This window comes from Malaclemys terrapin, chromosome 3, assembly GCF_027887155.1.
Source record: "Malaclemys terrapin pileata isolate rMalTer1 chromosome 3, rMalTer1.hap1, whole genome shotgun sequence".
Taxonomy (NCBI): domain Eukaryota; kingdom Metazoa; phylum Chordata; order Testudines; family Emydidae; genus Malaclemys; species Malaclemys terrapin.
Genome location: NC_071507.1, coordinates 18,883,301 through 18,904,934, shown reverse-complemented (window position 1 = coordinate 18,904,934; position 21,634 = coordinate 18,883,301). Strand labels below are relative to the sequence as shown.

General features: G+C 49.3%; 1 protein-coding gene and 1 pseudogene across 4 annotated transcripts in view; one reads left to right on the top strand and one right to left on the bottom strand.

Annotated features, from left to right (window-relative positions):
• The window catches only part of LOC128833725 (E3 ubiquitin-protein ligase TRIM11-like), an 89,363-nt pseudogene that overhangs the window by 4,772 nt on the left and 62,957 nt on the right, over window positions 1-21,634 (bottom strand).
• LOC128834986 (butyrophilin subfamily 3 member A2-like) overlaps window positions 1-21,634 on the top strand; it is a 43,686-nt gene that overhangs the window by 2,368 nt on the left and 19,684 nt on the right. For 2 of the 4 annotated variants that reach the window (XM_054024240.1, XM_054024244.1), the window contains exons 2-6: window positions 3,866-3,982; window positions 10,835-10,932; window positions 11,462-11,572; window positions 16,974-17,321; window positions 21,103-21,384. In XM_054024240.1, coding sequence (XP_053880215.1) covers window positions 11,467-11,572; window positions 16,974-17,321; window positions 21,103-21,384 — 736 coding nt within the window. In that variant the 5' untranslated portion in view covers window positions 3,866-3,982; window positions 10,835-10,932; window positions 11,462-11,466. Of the gene's footprint in view, window positions 1-3,865; window positions 3,983-6,856; window positions 7,017-10,834; window positions 10,933-11,461; window positions 11,573-16,973; window positions 17,322-21,102; window positions 21,385-21,634 lie in introns of all 4 variants that reach the window. The other 2 variants (XM_054024241.1, XM_054024243.1) reach the window with 2 other exon arrangements.

The following is a 21,634-nucleotide window of genomic DNA, read 5'->3' as shown; positions in this document are numbered from 1 at the left end:
GCCTTACTGCACCTACAGGATCAGGAACAAAGAGGCACAAAAAAGATATAATTTATTTATTAAAATTTCTTGACTCGAGGGTGTATAACTGATGATTTTAGAATTCTTGTGGTTGTAAAGGTATCTTGGGGTTGTAGATGTGTGTTCATTATATTTTGAAAGGAAAAACTATGAATGGGTTGAACAAAGAATTAGATCAGTCCCTCAGGATAAGTAGATTGGCTATTAGCCAAGATAATTAGGGATGCAGGCCCATGCACTGCATGTTCCTAAAATGTTCTTTAACTGCCAGATGCTGGGAGTGGACAATGGGATGGTTCAATGAGTCATTGCCTGGTCTGATCATTCTCTTAGAAGCACCTGGCATTGGCCACTGTCACATGACCGGATACTAGATTAGGCAGACTATTGGTCTGACCACCAATATTTACACCATTGGTGGATTGACTCAAAACAAAATTTTGACAATAGGCCAGAAATTCAGTCAGAGTGGATGTCAGATGATCCAACAGAATAAACATCTGCTCTAAAAATGAGAAGAAAAAATTAGAATTAAAAATTCAGGGAATCCCAGCAGCAGATAAGACAACTTGGGAAACTGCTCAGAGACTCTATGCATTTAGATAGAGTGATAAGAGATTCTTTATTTCTGAGGGGATATATGTAAAATGTTTCACTGAATTAAGTCTCAGGGAATATCTACACTGGCAAATTAAAGCGCTCTAATTTGCTGGCTCAGGGGTGTGAAAAATCACTCCCCCCCCATCCCCCCGAGCGCAGCAAGTTTGAGCGCTTTAAAGCCCTAGTGTGGACAGGCTCGGCTCCCAGTGCTGGAAGCTAATCCCCTCGTCGAGGTGGATTACCAGGAGCACTGGCACCCACGACAGCGCTTTGAAAGTTGTAGTGTAGACATAGCCTCAGTAGGTTAAATCAGACAAAGAGGAGATGCATTGACTAGCCATTGGGATGCCTGTGCCTTTAAAAACCCAGCCCTGTGCCTGTGCCTTTAAGGACCCAGCCCTGGGAAGCTGATGCTGAGAGGTGCTGTCAGTGAGAGGGGAAATAAAAAAGCCCCTCTGCCTCCCCGACTGTGCTGGGTTTTGCCCTCTGCCAGCGCCTCACTACCAGCGTAACTCCTGCTCCTCCCCCCCAGCCCTGATATTGCCCTTTAGCCCCTCTCCTAATCCTGCCTCCAGCTGCTTGACCCCCCCGACCAGTCAATTTCCGCACCCTGCTCAGACCCTGGTCACCCCCCTGCTCCGATTTGCCCCTTTGCCCCTTTTTAACCCCTGTAAAAAGCAGCCAGCAAATTGTTATGGCTAATAAGGTCAGGGTGAAGGGCAGTGGCTTCAGCAGATGTTACTGAGCATGCTCAGTTCATGTGACCATATAAAAAAGCCAATTTGCTCAAATAAAAAAGCCTCCCCCCCCTCCCCCAACAAACTATTTTGCAAAGCACTGGTGTCTCAGTGCCACTGGGGTAACTGTTACCCCCTGTGCCCCTGCCTGTGCTGGGTTTTGCCCTCTGTCACCCTCTGCCAGCACCTCACTCCTGGGCTTAACTCCACCTCCTCCCCCCCCATTCCCGATTTTCCCTTTAGCCCCTCTCCTACTGCTGCCTCCAGCTGCTTGACCCCCTCAGACCCTGGCCACCCCCTCCTCCGATTCACCCCCTTTGCCACTTTTTAACCCCTGTCAAAAGCAGTCAGCAGAATCCTACGGGTATAAGGGCAGGGTGAAGGGCAGTGGCTTCAGCAGATGTACTGAGCATGCACAGATGAACTGAGCATTCCCAGTACACAGTAAGTAGCACATTTCTAGCAGAGCACTATCCTTCACTACACCGGCACCACATCCCTGCGGCCCCCGGGTGGGAGGGCAGAGGGCTCTGTGCGTTGCCTCCAGGCACCGCCCACCGCAGCTCCCATTGGCCAGGAACGGGGAACCGTGGCCAATGGGAGCTTTGGGGGAGGTACCTGGAGGCGCGGCGAGGGCAGCACACGCGGATCCCTCCGCCCCCCCCTTCCCTCGGGGCCGCAGCACCACTGGGAGCGGCGCAGGGCTGGGGACAGGGCAGGGAGCCTGCCCCGGCCCGTGCCGCTGCCACCCTGGAGCCCAAAACCCTCCTGTACCATGCCCCCCTGCCTGCACCTCATACCCCTCCTGCACTCCAACTCCCTGCCCTGAGCCCCCTCATACACCCTGCATCCCAACTCCCTCCCCTGAGTCCCCACTGCACCCTGCACCCCTGCTGCACCCCAACCCCCTGCCTTGAGCCCCCTCATACAGCCCACACCCCTCCTCTGCCCAATCCCTTGCCCTGAGCCCCTTCCTGCACACCGCACCCCCTCCCACACCCCGCACTCCCTTATGCACCCCAACCCCCTGCCCCAGCCCTGCATACAATTTCCCCACTCAGATGTGGCCCTCAGCCCAAAAAGTTTGCCCACCTCTGTGCTAGAGCCCCATCAGCAAGCGTCACTGGGGGTAGGGGCTGAGCCAGTGCATTACCTGGCAGCCCTGGACATACCCACTTCCTTGAGCTGCACTGACCCTCAATGGCTGCCTTAGCGTAGGGGAGATTAGAGGTCCTCAGTGCTGGGCTGTAGTGAGCTCTAACTGTGTTGGAATTGCCAGCTATCACTTTAAAGGTGGTGGGGTTGGGCGGAGAGGTGAGGAATTCCCTGCTCCCGCTGGCAGGCTAGAGGGCTCTGTAGCTGAGTGTATGACTGTGCCTAGCAGTCAGTTTGCAGACAGACAGCTTAAAGTAAGGTGGGGAGAATTGTGCCACTCTGTTTTAGGGAGCAGATGGCTTTGTCTCTCTTCTTAGTGTTAGTTCTTGTGTGTTCTGAATTCCTAGAAGAAAAGTCATGTTGTTATTTAACTTCTCTGTGTGTGTGCTGTGAACACAAGTGCCACTGTAACCTGGATTCCCGGTAAACCCTTTGCCAGGGGATCGGCTGGCAGAAATCAGCGTGGGCCCTGGAGGAGAGCTGGAGACATAGGCAGCAGCCTCTCCAGAGATAAGTCTGCAACTAAGTTTTTGTTTAAAGCCAACTTTTGCATCTTCTCTAAATTCCAAAGATAAGTCAGCTCTGCCTGAAGGCCGGGGTAAGATTGTGTTTGTGGGGAAATCTGGAGTTATTTGGACAAGGCATTGTAGAGCTGGGGCACCTGACAAATGAACTGATTTCAATACCCATAAGTCTTCAAATGGTTTTTTCCTCACATCATAGGGAAAAAAGTAGTCCCCTCCTATGACTCCCCTGATCCCCAAGGGAAGGACAACCCATTATTCCTCCAGTGGTAGGGGCTCAGTGACTCAAGCTAGGACCAAGGGGCTTTGAGCTCTTTGCATGCGGTGTCTCTGTCTGGACCCCTGCTTGCTGCAACAGGAGGTGATCTGAAGGGTCTGTCCATGTAACCCGAGCCCTGAGCTCTCTGCCAGGGCCTCGCTGGCTCCTTTGGCTCCTCTTCCTCCCAAGGAGCCACTGAGATGGGTTTCTGCCATTGCCCCCCCCCCCACGCACTTTTGAGACCCTGAACATGACCCTGTTTACAATAAAATGTTATGTAAAGCACGGAGGGAAATGTCACTCCAGATACACTGGATTAGGTAAAACATTAAAACAAGTTTATTAACTACAATGAAATAGATTTTAAGTGAGTACAAGTAATGAGGCATAAAAGTCAGAAATGGTTACAAGAAAAATAAAGACAGAAAGCTTACTAATGTCTAATTTAACAAACTATATTAGATTCAAGCCAAGTTTTTCACCTATGCTTTCAGCAGTCTTACAGACCAAACTCTTTAAGTCAGGACCCCTCACCTATAGTCCAACAGTTGCTTTCTCTGTCTTTTCAGGTGTAGAAAATGTGATGGGCAGGGAGAGAGAGAGAGAGGAGGGACCCTAGGGGTGTCTACCCCTCCTTTTTTATAATCCTGTCCGCCATTTGAGACGCATTTCCAGCTGGGAGCAAGGTGAGTCTTTGTGGATGGAAACTCCATGCTTTTTCTTTGCCAGGATATAGATTTTTGTCCCTCCCCGTTTCCTGCCAAAGAACAGCCACTTAGCAGGTACTGGTCCATCAGCCTTGTTTTCACCTGGCTGCGGCGTCAGCTTGCCATTTGTCTCTGAGGAACTAGTTTGGCCACTCCCCAGACTTACCTGGAAAACATACTTTTAGTTATGATTTTAGTTTATGTTGATAATTTCACATATAACACTCCTACGCGCATTTTGCCATGATATGATTGATCAGCAAATGATGAGTTTTTAAATGACACCTCAGAAGGCATGCCTTGTACAAACATTATTGCAGTGGTGTGTCGGGTGTGAACATGGGGGTGTTTTCTGTCAGTACCTTAGCATTAACTATTTCACCTCTGTCCATTTTAGCCGCTGGGATAGGGATAGGGATGTGTGGGAAGCCCTGGAGGTGAAGTGGTAGTGGCAGAAGGGAAGGAATGCTGAGGGAAGACAGGAGGAGACCCATAAAGTAAGGGAAGAGAGAGAGAGAAAGAAAAAGGAGGATGGGGAAGGAAGATGAACAAAGAACAGAGAGAATGGTGGTCACAGTGATGAGCATTTTCCCCACTGGGTGATGGTGAGCGCAATAACATGGCCTTGAAGAAGTAACACACAGTGATGACAATGAACAGTGAATTTACTCTATAAAGGCTGCATTCTGCTCTCAATCTCCCATTGGGGTTGGTGAGGGCTCCACTTTGGAATGAGGAGAGTGGTGAGCCCCAAATGGCCCAGAGATCATAATAAAAATGGAATTTGGCCCCCTGCACAGAATGAGTTTAACACCCCGAGGCTAGAGGGAGGAGTGCTGGGCTGGGAGCCAGGAGATCATGTGCTTTAGTCTCACCTCTAGTGTTAATGTTCCTCTGCACTTCACAGTCTTAGGGCTTGTCTTCACTACCAGGGTAAGTTGACCTGAGTTACACTACTCCAGCTACGTGAATAACCAGAGGGAGCAAAGCAAGAGGGGTGTGTGCTAAGCTCTGCCCCTCCCTTGGAGACAGACTGCAGGAATGTGCTTACGTCTGCTAGTGATTCCTGAACTGAGGGAGGATAAGTGCTTGTAGCGGGGTGGTCACCCGCTCCTGGCCTAAAAGGGTTAAAAACAGCCCTGGGAGAGGGCTGTGGCAGGGGAAAAGCTGGGCTGATTGGGGGAAGCAGCCTCATCTGGGGGCCATGCCCCCATCAGGGTCCAGCTGGCCCTATAAAGGCCAGTGAAGCCAGGCGCAGACATGGTCTCTCTCTGGCTGTAGAGGGAGATGAGCCTGGCTGCTAGATAAGGTAAGTGTGCTGGAGCAGGGCTGGGGGAAGGCCCAGGGAGCTGGGGAGCTCTGGCCTGGAAACTCCCAGGCTGTGGCCTAGTATAAGGCCAAATAGGTACTGGAGTTACAGGGGACAGCCCAAGGCTAGGCTGAGGCAGCGGGTCCAAACCCCTCCTTCCCTGTGATGAGTGGCTTATACTGCAGTCTGCCCCAGGGAGTGGGGGCTGTTTGGTGACTGACAGTAGCCTATGACTGAGGTGAGGTGGGGATAGGGGGTGGGGGCTCCCCAGAGAGGGGAGACCCAGTGAGACTGTGGGGTACTGCAGGGGCAGCACCCCGGTCTGAAAGGGGCACCAGGGTCCAAGAGGGACTCAGGACCAAGCGGGACACTGGCCTGCAGAGGGCGCTCCTGGGTCAAAGAGCTAATTCCCAGGATGACCGACAGGAGGCGCTGCAGGGGTGAGTCACCGCCCTGTTACAGTGCTCCTCTGCCCAACTTGGATGTGGGGCCCAATCTGGGCTCAGAGGCTCCCTAGCGCCACACAAAATAATCATTAGCTCAGGGACTAGGGAGACTCACCTGGGATATGGGAACCCCAGGTTTATATCTCTGCAGAAAAACCTGAGAGTCTCTGGATAAAGTTGAGCAGTGTGAGCAACAAGGGTGATGTCGTGGTTGGAGTCTGCTATAGACCACCAGACCAGGGGGATGAGGTGGACGAGGCTTTCTTCTGGCAACTAGCAGAAGTTGCTAGATCGCAGGCCCTGGTTCTCATGGGAGACTTTAATCACCCTGATATCTGCTGGGAGAGCAATACAGCGGTGCACAGGCAATCCAGAAAATTTTTGGAAAGTGTAGGGGACAATTTCCTGGTGCAAGTGCTGGAGGAACCAACTAGGGGCAGAGCTCTTCTTGACCTGCTACTCACAAACAGGGAAGAACTAGTAGGGGAAGCAAAAGTGGATGGGAACCTGGGAGGCAGTGACCATGAGATGGTCGAGTTCAGGATCCTGACACAAGGAAGAAAGGAGAGCAGCAGAATACGGACCCTGGACTTCAGAAAAGCAGACTTTGACTCCCTCAGGGAACAGATGGGCAGGATACCCTGGGAGAATAACATGAAGGGCAAAGGGGTCCAGGAGAGCTGGCTGTATTTTAAAGAATCCTTATTGAGGTTGCAGGAACAAACCATCCCGATGTGTAGAAAGAATAGTAAATATGGCAGGCGACCAGCTTGGCTAAACAGTGAAATCCTTGCTGATCTTAAACGCAAAAAAGAAGCTTACAAGAAGTGGAAGATTGGACAAATGACCAGGGAGGAGTATAAAAATATTGCTCAGGCATGCAGGAGTGAAATCAGGAAGGCCAAATCACATTTGGAGTTGCATCTAGCAAGAGATGTTAAGAGTAACAAGAAGGGTTTCTTCAGGTATGTTAGCAACAAGAAGAAAATCAAGGAAAGTGTGGGCCCCTTACTGAATGAGGGAGGCAACCTAGTGACAGAGGATGTGGAAAAAGCTAATGTACTCAATGATTTTTTTGCCTCTGTCTTCATGCACAAGGTCAGCTCCCAGATTGCTGCACTGGGCAGTACGGCATGGGGAGAAGGTGACCAGCCCTCTGTGGAGAAAGAAGTGGTTCGGGACTATTTAGAAAAACTGGACGTGCACAAGTCCATGGGGCCGGATGCGCTGCATCCGAGGGTGCTAAAGGAGTTGGCGGGTGAGATTGCAGAGCCATTAGCCATTATTTTTGAAAACTCATGGCGATCGGGGGAGGTCCCAGATGACTGGAAAAAGGCTAATGTAGTGCCCATCTTTAAAAAAGGGAAGAAGGAGGATCCGGGGAACTACAGGCCAGTCAGCCTCACCTCAGTCCCTGGAAAAATCATGGAGCAGCTCCTCAAGGAATCAATTATGAAACATTTAGAGGAGAGGAAAGTGATCAGGAACAGTCAGCATGGATTCACGAAGGGGAAGTCGTGCCTCACTAACCTAATTGCCTTCTATGATGAGATAACTGGCTCTGTGGATGAGGGGAAAGCAGTGGATGTGTTATTCCTTGACTTTAGCAAAGCTTTTGATATGGTCTCCCACAGTACTCTTGCCGCCAAGTTAAGGAAGTATGGGCTGGATGAATGGACTGTAAGGTGGATAGAAAGCTGGCTAGATCGTCGGGCTCAATGGGTAGTGATCAATGGCTCCATGTCTAGTTGGCAGCCGGTTTCAAGTGGAGTGCCCCAAGGGTCGGTCCTGGGGCCGGTTTTGTTTAATATCTTTATTAATGATCTGGAGGATGTGGACTGCACTCTCAGCAAGTTTGCAGATGACACTAAACTAGGAGGTGTGGTAGATACACTAGAGGGTAGGGATCGGATACAGAGGGACCTAGACAAATTAGAGGATTGGGCCGAAAAAAACCTGATGAGGTTCAACAAGGACAAGTGCAAAGTCCTGCACTTAGGACGGAAGAATCCCATGCACTGCTACAGACTAGGGACCGAATGGCTAGGTAGCAGTTCTGCAGAAAAGGACCTAGGGGTCACAGTGGACGAGAAGCTGGATATGAGTCATCAGTGTGCTCTTGTTGCCAAGAAGGCTAACGGCATTTTGGGCTGTATAAGTAGGGGCATTGCCAGCAGATCAAGGAACGTGATCGTTCCCCTTTATTCGACATTGGTGAGGCCTCATCTGGAATACTGTGTCCAGTTTGGGCCCCACATTACAAGAAGGATGTGGAAAAATTGGAAAGAGTCCAACGGAGGGCAACAAAAATGATTAGGGGTCTGGAGCACATGACTTATGAGGAGAGGCTGAGGGAACTGGGATTGTTTAGTCTCCAGAAGAGAAGAATGAGGGGGGATTTGATAGCAGCCTTCAACTACCTGAAGGGGGGTTCCAAAGAGGATGGAGCTCAGCTGTTCTCAGTGGTGGCAGATGACAGAACAAGGAGCAATGGTCTCAGGTTGCAGTGGGGGAGGTCCAGGTTGTATATCAGGAAAAACTATTTCACTAGGAGGGTGATGAAACACTGGAATGCATTACCTAGGGAGGTGGTGGAGTCTCCTTCCTTGGAGGTTTTTAAGGCCCGGCTTGACAAAGCCCTGGCTGGGATGATTTATCTGGGAATTGGTCCTGCTTTGAGCAGGGGGTTGGACTAGATGACCTCTTGAGGTCCCTTCCAACTCTGATATTCTATGATTCTATGATTCTATGATCTCCCTCTCTGCTGGAGGAGGAGCAGGGATTGAACATGGCGCTGATGTCTCCCAGTGGAGTGGTTTGTTTTGGGGGTTAGGCAGGGGCTAGGCATCTGGAAACCTAGAGGGAGGCAGCAGAGCACATGCATGGAGGCAGAGACTTAGGCACGTAGGGAATTTGTGTTGCAGAAACTTGGGCACTGAGCAACCAAGTAAGCTAAGGCACCTACAGGGTTCGGCAGCAGCCAAGCAGCAGTTTCATGGGTCTCAGCAATGCCTAAAAATGGGACTCAGGCACTGAAGTACCTTTGTGAATGTAACCCTTCTGCCCATCTAAGTTGGCAGCAACAAGGGCCGGGTTCTGTATCTAGGGGTTCCGCTTCAATAACACAGTGCAAAACCGGCTCGAGCCCCCACCCAGTGACCTGGGACAATTACATACCACCCCCTGGGTGCCTCTAAGAGGCAATACTTCCCCTCTCGCAAGCACGGAGTCTGAGTGTAACAGAAAATGTTTAATAACATGAGGTAAACGACATCAGCATTAAATTGGAAAAACACCACAACTAGAGTTCATAGACCAAACCATGAGCGAAGACCCACCCCAGCAAATTGGGCCGTGTCCTCTCCCGTTGGTTCTTGGAACCAGCGACCCAAGAATCACCAAAGTCTCTGTCCCTGATCAGTGCAGCCCCAGAGTTCAAAAGGGGGGGCGTGTGTGAGCAGGGTGTTAAGGAGCACCTTACGTGATCCGAGGCCAACCGGCTGCTTCTCCGTGGGGTTCCACCCAGCCTTCGCCACGAACTGCTCCACTCCACCCGCAGTCCCACTCCTGCCGTCCCACGAACTGCTCTGGCAGCTGCTCCGCTCCGCTCACCGACCTGTGAGCCGTGCCGCTCCGCGCCGCTCCCCAACCTGTGAGCCGTGCCGCACCGCGCTGCTCCGCTCACCGACCTGTGAGCCGCTCCGCTCCGCTAGCTGCTCTGCCAGCCGCTTAGCATTATAGCTTCAGGCTCCCCCACTAGTTAACACCACCTCAGTGATCTCAGCTCTTTTGTGATTTCAGCTCATAGTAGGGGAGCCCCAGTGCTAGTGCACCACTGGCCCAAAGTGAATTCAGTTCAGCAGTCTGTAACTAGACTTCTAATGGAATCAAAAGTTAGCTCTGATATTCAACAATGGAGAGAGGAGGTAGTGCAATTGGTGTTTCAACCCCTCAGAGAGGGCCCATACCATCAGGTACAAATACCTATCCCCATCCTCTCTCAATTCACTGGGTTTTGTAACCCATGCCCCTTGACAAGCACATGCTACTTAGGTAATGGTGAATGACTCACTCAGTCCTTCTGTCATACACAGTTCCACTGGCCTTGATTCACAGAATCAGGGTAACAAAACTTTATTCTTCCTGCCCCAATAACAGAGAAACTGGGGATCCCACACCAGCCAAAGTAACCACTTTGAGTTGCTGTTGTTTCATGCCAGGCGAGTGGGTGTGCCTATGCAAACAAGATCAGCCCCTGGAGTTCTTTTCCACACTCGCCATAATTCACCACCAGATGTCAGGGTAGAGCTCATCCTGACTCTGCTTACATGAATACCACCCCATGTCCCTATCCTAGGAGGCGAACAAGTACCGTTCTCCCCCTTCTAACAGAGGCGGTAACTGAGGACCGGAGACACTGCTCAAGCTCACTTCTAGCGGAGTTAGGAACAGAAAGTCAGTCTCTCCTGGGGCAGACTCAAGTCACTCCCACTTAGCCACTGCCTTTTGGAATGACTGTGCCAAATCTATGTGCTTAGCTATGCTGTCTGTGCAATGGAGCTACCCCTGCCCAGTCACGTGAACGAGGCAAGAGGCTGCAGGAAGAGCCAAGCATTGGGCAAGTCTCGTAAAGCAGAATGTTCAGAGGGTTAGGGTGCTGTGCCAGGGATCACATATGCGGGGCAGCCCCTGAACCTCTGCTGTAGAGGGTGCAGGGAGCAGAGGGGCCGGGGAGCCATAAGAAAATGGGTGGTTGTGTTTGTTTTTTATGCTATAAAGCAGCAAAAAAAAAAAATTTAAACTCTGGTGAACTCTCTTTTCCAGGGTGTTTTAATTCAGCAACCACTTGTCCAATTCACATCAAATTTGGTAGAAATAGTTTACTTCAGCCCCAGATCTAACGTTCCAATTTTGAGGCTGATAGGATCTTCCTGTAGTTTATAGAGAAAAGAGTAAATTCTGCTGCTGTTTAAAAAACATCATCATAAAGTGCACAAGGACAGACGATACTGAACTGATTCTCTTTTCCTAAATTATTTTTGCTTTGTACTGTAACTTGAATTCTTTCATTGTAAGGCACCTCCCGGACTAAGGGTCCATTTCACTGACTGTGAGAAGCTGGAAATGTCCCAGTGATCCTGTAACTGCTGGGAAGTTTCTCCTGGGCTCATGAGGTACGTGGCAGGAAGTTCTCATCCTTTAATTTGTTTTTAAAATGCTCCTTTTTCTACTTGAAAAGGTTCATTAATGACTTTAGATGATCTGTATTTATCCACGTGACCCAGACCCAGAAACTGCAATGCCTTTTCTCACACTGCATTATAAAAACAGATAGAAAATACATTAAGGGTTTTTTCTTCTTGGCGACTTTCACTTTGTAATTTTACAACCAGACTATTACTCTAGAAAAGTTAGTGTTTTTGTGATAATATTTTTCAATGAATTTTGCAAATGCTAGTATTAAGGCCTTTGTCCAGAATATTGGACTGTAATTTGAAATGGTGAACAGTGAAGCCGAGTTTTGCTATGTCTTGTAACATGTCTTTTGACAAAAACAGTAGCAAACACGCACATTTTGATGCAATTATTAACTAGCACATGTCCTAGGGTTCATATTGTGCTCAATTAATTTGTATCCCAAATTACAGCACGTTGCTCACTTGGAATGTGTTTTTTCTTTTCCTTTCTGGTGTGTGGATCAAGTTACAATGAAGATGAGGATTTCCTTCCGCTCGCACTGTGCCATGGGCAACCCCTCTCTGTCCAGTTACCTCATTTTCCTTTTTACGATCCATGTTCCTACATTGGAATCAGGTAGGAAGCCTCTTGTCACAGAGTGTCTTCTACTTTCTCTCAACAGTTTTAATACCATTGATCTTTTGTTATTTTGAAACAATTCATAATAAGAGCATTTTATGTAAATTTGAGAAAGAAAATCTTTTTTTGGGGGGGGGGGCGGGGGGCCAGGGGAAGATATTGATTTTTCTCCCTTTTTACTCCCCTTGGTCTCAGTGTAACCTGTACTCAGTGGACTTTTACATCATGTTGCACCTTAAACTTTCCTCCTGTCTCATCTTAAACTTCTGCCACTCTACCTATCACTATTGAATATTTTCATTAATGACTTGGATAATGAACTGGAGAGTATGCTGATAAAATTTGCAGATGACACCAAGCTGGGAGAGGTTGCTACAACTCTGGAAGATAGGATAAGAATTCCAAATGACCTGGACAAATTGGAGAATTGGTCTGAAATCAACAGGATGGATTTCAATAAAGACAAGTTCAAAGCACTTCACTAAGGAAGGAAAAATCAAATGCACAGCTACAAAATGGCGAATAAATGACTAGGTGGTAACACTGCTGAAAAGGATCCGGGGCTTACAGTGGATCACCGATTGAATATGAATAAGGCTACGAGTCAGTCATGGAGGTCATGGATTCCATGATTTTATGGGACCTCCGTGACTTCCTGAAAATTATGATTCAGCTCCGGGCGGCAGAGCTAAGGCTTCAGCCCTGGGAGGTGGAGCTCAGGCTCCAGCCCCATATAGTGGGGCTTGGGCTTCCATGATTTATTGTTTATTGCCCACAGCCTGCCCGTGACTTTTATTAAAAATACCCATACCAAAATCTTAGCCTTAAATATGAGTCAACAATGTGATGGAGACGCAAAAAAGGCTAACTAAGATTTTAAGTGATTATAAGTAGCAGGCATAGAAATCAAAATTGGTTACCTAAGTAATAAATATAGAAATGCAGTCTAAATTTTAACTTTAAAAGACTAAGTAAGATTTGAATCAAGTCATCTCTCACCCTAACATATGTTACAGGTAGCTTACATTCCTTAATACACAGATGGACACCCTTACAGCCTGGTACCAATCTCCGTAGTTCAAAATCTTTCTCTTCCAGACAATCTTCCAGGTGTTGAGATGGAGGTGGTGGGGAGAGAGGCCAAGAGATGATGTCACCGTCTCTCTTTTATGCTTGCTTCTAACTGCTAGAAAGATCCTTGCTGTGACGTGGGTTAGGCTGCCCCATGGCATACGTGCCTTCTCCAAGAAATCTCTGAGATAGAGGGCTGGGTGTTGATGAGCTATTAACACCTGTCTGGCCAGCGATGGCGGCTTCTTTGTCCCTAATGAAAGGCCAGCTCTGGACATCTCTCAACCTCACAACATATTTCAGTAACATGTATAGCAAAACTTCATAACTTCACATACAATGATGGTACATAAAATCCACAGCATATTAAGGTCCAAGAGATCCAGACTTTTAAAATGATACCTCACAAGACATGTTTTGTACAAAACCAACCCTAATCATGTGACAGTGGTGAATATGAGGGTTTCAGGGCACTAATTTGAGGTACAGAGTGTCACACTGATCCATCCCGTCTTCCATTCCTTGTGGGCTTTCTGCTTTCTCTTAATAGCCTATTGAGATGCTTGGTCTGTAACCCTTCCCTACACATTTTTCCCCTTGCTTGAGATTCAGGCTTCAGATAGTTTCTGCAACTTCGACTTAAAGTAATTCCAAGCCTCCTCCACATTCAGATCCTTGAATTCCTCAGTCCAGCCCAGTTCCCTAATTCCCTTACTTTTTAAAATTTGCTCTTTTGACATTTAGAACCCTAATTGCAGATCTATTTTTTTTCCCATTTAGTTTAAACTGAATAAGCTCATGATCATTTGAACCAAGGTTGTCTCCTACAACTAGCTGTTCTAAGAGGTCCTCACTACTCATGAATGCCAAATCTAAAATAGCATCAGCTCTTTTGGTTTGGTGGCTATTTGGTGAAGAAATCTGTCAGCTATCACATCCAGGAAAATCTGGGCCCTACTATTATTAGTAGCACTTGTCCTCCAATCGATATCTGGGAAGTTAGTCTCCCATAATCATAAAAAGGTCTCTATCCATATCCAAATCAGATGTGTGGGGGGAGGGGGTCTCTAGTATACCCCAAGCACTATCCAGGGGAGCCTCTGGTAGCTTTCTTCTCCAAAGTAATTTTGACCCAAACAGACTCTGTTTTATCCATTTCATCATTTCTGATTTCTTTACTTTCTAACTCCTCATTAATATACGATTCTGCTCCACCACCTTTGCCTTTATTTCTGTCTTTCCTGAACGGCACGTACCCTTCAGTTCCTGACTCATGACTACTATTCCATCTTGTTTCTGTTAACCCTATAATATCCGGTTTCACTTCCTGCACTGGTAGTTCTATTTCCTCTATTTTGTTACCCAGGCTCCTTGCATTGGTGTACAAACATCTTAACAGTTGCTGCTTGGCTTCACTCAGATTCCTCACCCGATTGAGTACAGTTATTCTACTTACAGTATTGCCTACCTGACTGTTAGCTTCATTGGTATTGGCACTCTCTTTCCTCTTACTGTCCATTCTCCGACATATTGCTCTTCCTTTCTCCATTGGTGTATTCTCTCTTGATTTTCCTGCTTGTCAATATTAGAATAAGGAATGGGGATTACATGAGCATCTCCCAACAGTCTGCCCCCAAGTTCCTAGTTTAAAGCTCTTTTAATCAGTTGTCCAATCCTCCAACCCAGAAGTCTATTTCCTTCCCTATTCAGGTGGAGTCCATCCCATGAGAACAGTCCTCTGTCCGTGAATGTATCCCAGTCATGAAATATCCCAAAGCCCTCCTTGTAGCACCACTGTCTGAGCCATCTGTTGATCATCATAATCTTGTCTTGCCTTCACTCTCCTTCTCTAGGGCCAGGCAGAATCCCACTGAAGATCACCTGAGCCTCCATTTCTTTAAGTGTCTTCCCCAGCTTGGCATAGTCTCCTTTGGTGCGTTTCAGTGAGAATCTAGCAGTATCATTTGTTCCCCATGTGAAGGACAATCAGTTAATTCTTTCCTGCTTCCATTAGAATCCTCTTCGGCCTCAGGTCCACATCCTGTATATTAACTCCTGGCAGAGAGCACACCCTTCTGTTCTCTGGATCAGCTCTGCTGACAGACCTGTCTGTTCTTCTTAGTAGAGAGTCCCCAATCACATAGACCTGCCTTTTCTTGGTATGGTGTGATTTTTCTGGCCTTCCTCTTGTTCCTTCTGATTGCAAGTCCTCTTGTCTTTTGTTCACACTTGCAATCTTTTGTGAGTCATCCTGTATCCTTCCCCTCTTCTTATAGGACTAGCCGTTCTTCTCTTCTTCCTTGACCTCCCACCTTCTGTGACTACCTGCTGTGCCCCTTCTTCATTTTCCAGCTCAGTAAACCTATTCCTGAGCTCTATTTCTCCTTCATTAGCCAGTCTTTTCCTCTGCCTGGTTCTCATAGTCACATGCTTTCAGTGGCCACATTCCTCACCCAGCAGTCTCCCCTCAGAGTTCATCAGTGCAGCTTGCATCTGCCAGTCTTGACTTTTCCCTTCAGCCTTCTCTTGTTTTCCCTCCACCATCTGCTTGAATCCCCGTCAAAACTAAACAACCATAGTTTCCACTTGCATCTCCAAGCCTCTGATCTTCTCTTCCATCGAGCCTAACAGGTGGCACTTCATACAAACCAAGCTCCTTTTGGGTACCCGCTCCAGGATAATTTACATCCTGCAGCTTCCACATCTGATTGTCTTCATTGTCTCACCCATTCCTTGTCTTGCTACCACTGCTGCCTCTGTATCTGTCACAGCCTTCCCGCCTAAGCTCCTGTCAAGGAGAAAATAACAAATCCCCAAACGGAATCCACCCCCACCCCCGAAATGAACACCACAGCAAAAATAGACCACCACACATTCCCTTCCCCAATCTCCCACTCAAACGCCCCTGTTTTCAACTCTGTTTCCTGGTTCCTATGCCACTAGATGGCTGCTTGGCTGCCTTTGTAGACCCCCTAATCAGGAAGCCCCACTGCCTAATCAAGGAAGCCCTGCCCCCTAATCTGAACTCTGTGTCTCTCACAAAACACTACACCCTACCAGCCTCTACAAACTAGGGGGGGGGGGAGAGAGAGAGAACCCCACACAGAACCACAAGAACTCACTCACTGCTCCCTATGGAATGGGGGCTTGCCTCCTTCCTTCTCCTCCCACTCAACCCCCCCTGTTTTCACCACTCCGACCCCCCCCCCCCAGCTCCTGTACCAGCCATTGGATTGTGTTATAGCTTTCTCTGCTAAATTGAAGAGCTCATTATCAAGTCATTCCTTAATCTTCTCATGGCTCTTCTCTGAACCAGCTGCAATTTATCAACATCCTTCTTGAATTGTGGGCACCAGGACTGGACACAGGATTCCAGCAGGGGTGTCTCCAGAGTGAAATACAGGGAAGTTCAGTGACCTGTGTTACACAGGAGATCAGACTAGATGATCACAATGGTCCCTTCTGGCCTCGGAATCTATGGATCAGACTAGATGGTCTCTTCTGGCCTTCGAATCTATGATGCAAAAGTTTGAATTGCACATTACACAAATGAGTTAAATATATGAAACCGAGTGATTTGAACTGAATGTGACTGACACATGCTGTAAATTCATTTCGTGTGATGTGTTACCAAGCAGAGAATGTCAAAAGTGGAAGGGGTAAAGAAGGATTTTGTACTAATTTTTATTTTTTCAAATACCTATATTTGAAAGGATACATAGCAAGTTACAAATATAATTTTTTTTTTTCAGTTTAGCTTATGTCACTGGGGAAGGGGCTTAAGGCAAACTGAAAAAGGTCACTATTATACCAGAATAAGAGTGTCCACATAGGAGTTATACCAGTATAATTACACCTGCATACCTAGTAAAACTTTCCCATGTAGACCAGGCCTTAAGCTCCACAGCATGTCACAGACACAGCCTCTCCTCTCAGGTGTTCTGTATCATCCTTCTCTCTAGAGGCCACCTGCCTCGGTTCCAGTTTTCCACAGGTTAATTGTTCTGGTTGCAGACATTAACCAGCTCACAAAATTGAGACCGAGATCACCCATTTTTTAATTCTCTCTGGATTGGTATTGACTAGGAAAAGTGGCTGAGTTTAGCGCAAGGTCAGCTAACACGTGCTAGCTAAGCCTGTCCTAACTTGACCTGTTTTCCAGTGCAGATTGTGACAGGGTTGGGCCAGATGGCTACAGGAGAGTGATTCTATTGGGATCCTAAAGGACCTCCCTCCAGCCTAAGGGGAGGATCCACAGTACTTACCTATGAAAGCAATCCAGCTCCCCTCTGGTCTAATCTTCTGTGTGTCTTTGTTCCTTTAACAGTGAATTTCAAGGTGATTGGACCTGATCATCCCATCATGGTCTCTGCAGGTGAAGATGCCCTGTTACCCTGTCACCTCTCCCCCATCATGAGTGCCCAGGAGATGGAGGTGCGCTGGCATCGATCCAAGTTCTCTGAACCTGTCCATCTGTATCAGAATGGAAAAGATCAGGCTGAGCTGCAAATACCAAATTATCAGGGCAGAACAGAGTTGCTGAAGGATGGTATTGTGGATGGAAGCGTTGTCCTGCGTATACGCAACATCACCCCCTCTGACCATGGGCAGTTTATCTGTTTCTTCCGATCACTCAGCTTTTATGCAGAAGCCACTCTGGAACTGAAGGTGACAGGTCAGTAACTTGGGCTGCTAATTTGAATTCCCAGCAGAATAATAATTTATTTTGAGGTGGAACTTGATGTGTCTCATTTTCATGCCAGTATCCAGAATTCACTTCAATCTGCCAGTTATTTCCCATCAGTTGTTCAGGATCCTATGCCCTGGGTATAAGCTGACAGATTTCAACGTGTGTCACTCCACACCCTGGGTGTTTTTTTCACAACTTTGTTGTGCAAGAACTGTGAGAAAGTTTATAAGTACCTAGACGGGAACAAATATTTGATAATGGCTCTTCAGTCTAGCAGAGAAAGGTGTAACACAAGCTAATGGCAGGAAGTTGCAGCTAGAGAAATTCAGATTGGGAATAAGGCATAATTTTTTAATAGTGAGAGTAATTAACCATTGCAGTCTGTGGACCACCAGTGGTCCGCGAGCTCCATTCAGGTGGAGCTAGTTCCCTCTAAGGTGTGTGCCTGGGCAGCCGCACATGAGAGAATGAAGGGCCACCCACCTAATTAGTGAAGCCGCGCAGGCGTGGCTCCACTAATTAGGTGCTTGGGCCCTGGAGAAGATGCACATGTAACGTAAGATGGTGGCCTTGGGGGAATTAGGGAGTATGGGGGAGGGGGAGTGGGGTGAGAAGAGTGGGGGTGGGGGAAATTGGGGATATGCAGTGATGCGGCAGCCAGAGAAAGAGGCGACTTTCCTCAGCTCCAGGGTTGCGGCTGCTAGGGGGGAAAGGCCCTCCTTCCCAGCCTCAGCTCTGTGGCCTTTTGGTGATTAAACAACTAATTTTAAAGAGACTATAAATACACGATACTGCTGCATCACCCTTGCTTCATTCTTTAAACTTGCCCCAATAAATAACTGAACTTCTCAAACAAACAGGCCTGAGGCATGAATAGAGAATTACAGCACTGATTGCTGTTAAACCTTCACCTGCCTGGGTCTGAGATTGTTGACATTTAACCTGCTGGCACTTAATTTTCACCACTGGCTCAGTCTGCTTCTGCATGTCATCTCTGTCGACAATTGTCATATGAGTCCTGCTCAGAAATGTGTGGGTGTGAGAGAGCGCGGGGGGGGGAGGCAATAGGCCACATGTGCTCCCCTTCCTTACTAAGGCTGTGGAGTAACTGCTCACCTGCTACTGCAACTTGGCACTTAAGGTTTCTAATCCTCAGCCCCTCATACATTCCATAGAGTCATAGATGTTAAGGCCAGAAGGCACTTTTATGATCATCTAATCTGACCCTTTGTATGACACAGGCCAGAGAATTTCTCTCAGTGATTCCTGCATGCAGCCCAGTAACTTATGGGTCAGCTTCAGCAATTATTTATTAATTATTTTATTTTTAAGGCAGAGACTTACAATCAGGGCCGGCTTTAGGCCAATTCAACCAATTCCCCTGAATCGGGCCCCGCCCCTAAGAGGGCCCCGCGCCCAAGCCCCGGTACGGTGTACCGGCAAGAACCGGTGTGCTGTACCCGGGTGGCCCGGCTTCCCCAGGGGGCAATTTAAAGGGCCTAGGGCTCCCAGCAGGGGCTGGAGCCCCAGGCCCTTTAAATTGCCACCAGAGCCCCACTGCTGGAGCCCTGGGGTAGGGCTGCGGGGCTCTGGAGGCTATTTAAAAAGGCCAGGGCTCCCGTTGCTTCTACCGCCCCGGCCCTTTAAATAGCCGCTGGAGCCCCGCCGCTTCCCCAGGGCTCCCGTGGCTATTGAAAGGGCCGGGGCGGTGGAAGCAGGGGAGCCCCGGGCCCTTTAAATAGCCCCCGAGCCCTGGGCTGCTGCTGCTATCCCGGTGGGGGAGGGAGGAAGAGGGGGCACTTACCGTACAGGGCGGGCTGTACCCGCACCCCCTGCCCTGTCTCCAGCCACGCACCCCCTGCCCTGCCCGCACCAGCCCCTGTCTCCAGCCAGCCCCGCACCCCCTGCCCTGCTCGCACCAGCCCCTGTCTCCAGCCAGCCCCGCACCCCCTGCCCTGCCTCCAGCCAGCCCCACACCCCCCGTCCTGCCTCCAGCCAGCCCCACACCCCCCGTCCTGCCTCCAGCCAGCCCCACACCCCCCGCCCTGCCTCCAGCCAGCCCCGCACCCCCCGCCCTGCCTCCAGCCAGCCCCACACCCCCTGTCCTGCTCGCCAGCCAGCCCATCTCCAGCCAGCCCCGCACCCCCTGCCCTGCCCGCAGCCAATCCGTGTCCAGGCAGCCCTGCACCCCCTGCCTGCAGCCAGCCCCTGACGCACCCCCTGTCCTGCCTGCACCAGCCCTACCCCGCCGTCCTGCCTGCACCAGCCCCGCACTCCCTGCCCTGCTGCTGCTGGCAGCCAGCCCCGCACCCCCTGCCCACAGCCAGCTCCTGCCGCACCTCCAGCCCTGTCTCCAGCCAACCCCTGCTGCACCCCTCTGTGGCCCTGCCCAAAGCCAGCCAGTCCCCCACACACCCCTTCCCGCACCAGCCCTGCACCCCCTGCTCTGCCTGTAGCCAGCCCCACACACACCCGTTCCTGCACCTCCTGCCCTGCCCGCCCCAGCCCCACACCCCCTGCCCTGTCTCCAGCCAACCCCTGCCGCAGCCCCCTGCCTGAAGCCAGCCAGTCCTGCACTCCTCTGTCTCCAGCCCTGCCAACCCATGCCGCACCCCCCTGTGGCCCTGCCTGAAGCCAGCCAGCCCACCCCACACACTCCTGTCTCCAGCCAGCCCCGCAGCCCTTGCCCTGCCTGCAGCCAGACCCTACCTCCAGTCAGCCCCTGCCCTGCCTCCAGCCAGCCCCATGTCCACTGGTGCCCTGCAGTTCCCAGGGCAGTAACCCTGCACACCTGCTTCAATGAGGGGGCAGGGAGCAGCTGGGACCCACACATGTGCACATCCTAGGGTGACCAGACAGCAAGTGTGAAAAATCGGGACAGGGGGTGGGGGTAATAGGAGCCTATATAAGAAAAAGACCCCAAAATCAGGACTGTCCCTATAAAATCGGGACATCTGGTCACCCTAGCACACCCCCAGGGAGTGGTGGGGACCCGCACATGTGAAACAGAGTGCATTGCTAGTTCAGGCCCATCTTTTTAAAATAGGACTTTAGGTAGGGTTAACATACATCCGTATTTTCCCGGACATGTCAGGCTTTTTGGTTCTTAAATTGCCATCCGGGAAAATATGGACGTATAGTAACCCTATTGGTACAAAAAATACATACTGTGGCACATCCCTTAAATCAGAACTTTTTATAGGAAACCGGTTGCTAAGAAATGAAAGGCTTTTTTTTTACATTTTTTTTTTTTAAGTCATCCCTGCCGGGGCCCTGCCGAAAATGTTCGAATTGAGCCCCACACTTCCTAAAGCCGGCCCTGCTTACAATTCCGATTGAAGGACTAGAAGAGATGGAGAATCCACCATGTCCCTTGTTCCAGTGATTAAGTAGGCACACTGAAAAATTTGCTCCATATTTTGTCTGGCTTGAAATTCCTGCCACTGGAATTGTTGTTTCCTGGAGCTCACAGCCAGTTTAGTTGGGCTGCTCGCTCTGTTCAATGATACGGCCTATCATTTTATCCTGGAGCTGAAATTTGCTGTTCACGTTGAGATAGGCTTCCAGCTTTAGGGCTCAGGCAATAATGAAACACTTCTCAAAGCCAGAGCCCGGCAGTGACGCAGCGAAAGGCTCTTGCCCTTCTGCAGGAGGGACAACAATCCACTTTTTCCTTCTCCTAAAGCCTTAAACACTCACCTTCCAGGCTGAAGAGATCCATAATGCTTGTGTAGGGTTCACACAGGTTCACTCCATTTTCCTCCAGGTCTGGGCTCTACTCCTCGCATCTCTATCGACAGCTACCAGAGCGGAGGGATCCACATGGTGTGTGAATCTGCTGGATGGTACCCAGAGCCCCAGGTGCAGTGGAGAGACTTCAGGGGGCAGAACTTACCATCCCTGACAGAAAAAATAACTCAACATGATAACGGCCTGTATGCAGCACAAATTTCCATTATTGTAACAGAAACTTCCAGTCAGGATCTGTCCTGCTCTGTCAGGAACCCCCACCTCAACCCAGGGAAAGAGTCTGTGGTCTACATCGCAGGTTGGTGTTCATCAAAGCCACACAGTTCAGCCATTCACCAAAAGGGGGGGGGAATGTTTAGGGCTAATTTAAATATTGGATTTACAACGTGCATGTGCATAATGCTGCACAGAGGCTATTCGTTAAACACCGTGTGTGGTGAATTTAGGGGAGGTTAGACTTCACGAACCGGCCTTCCAAACTGCAGAGGGAGTATAATGAAACGTGGCTAATTTTCGGGGGAGGGGTGTTTAAGTGTGTCTTATTATTG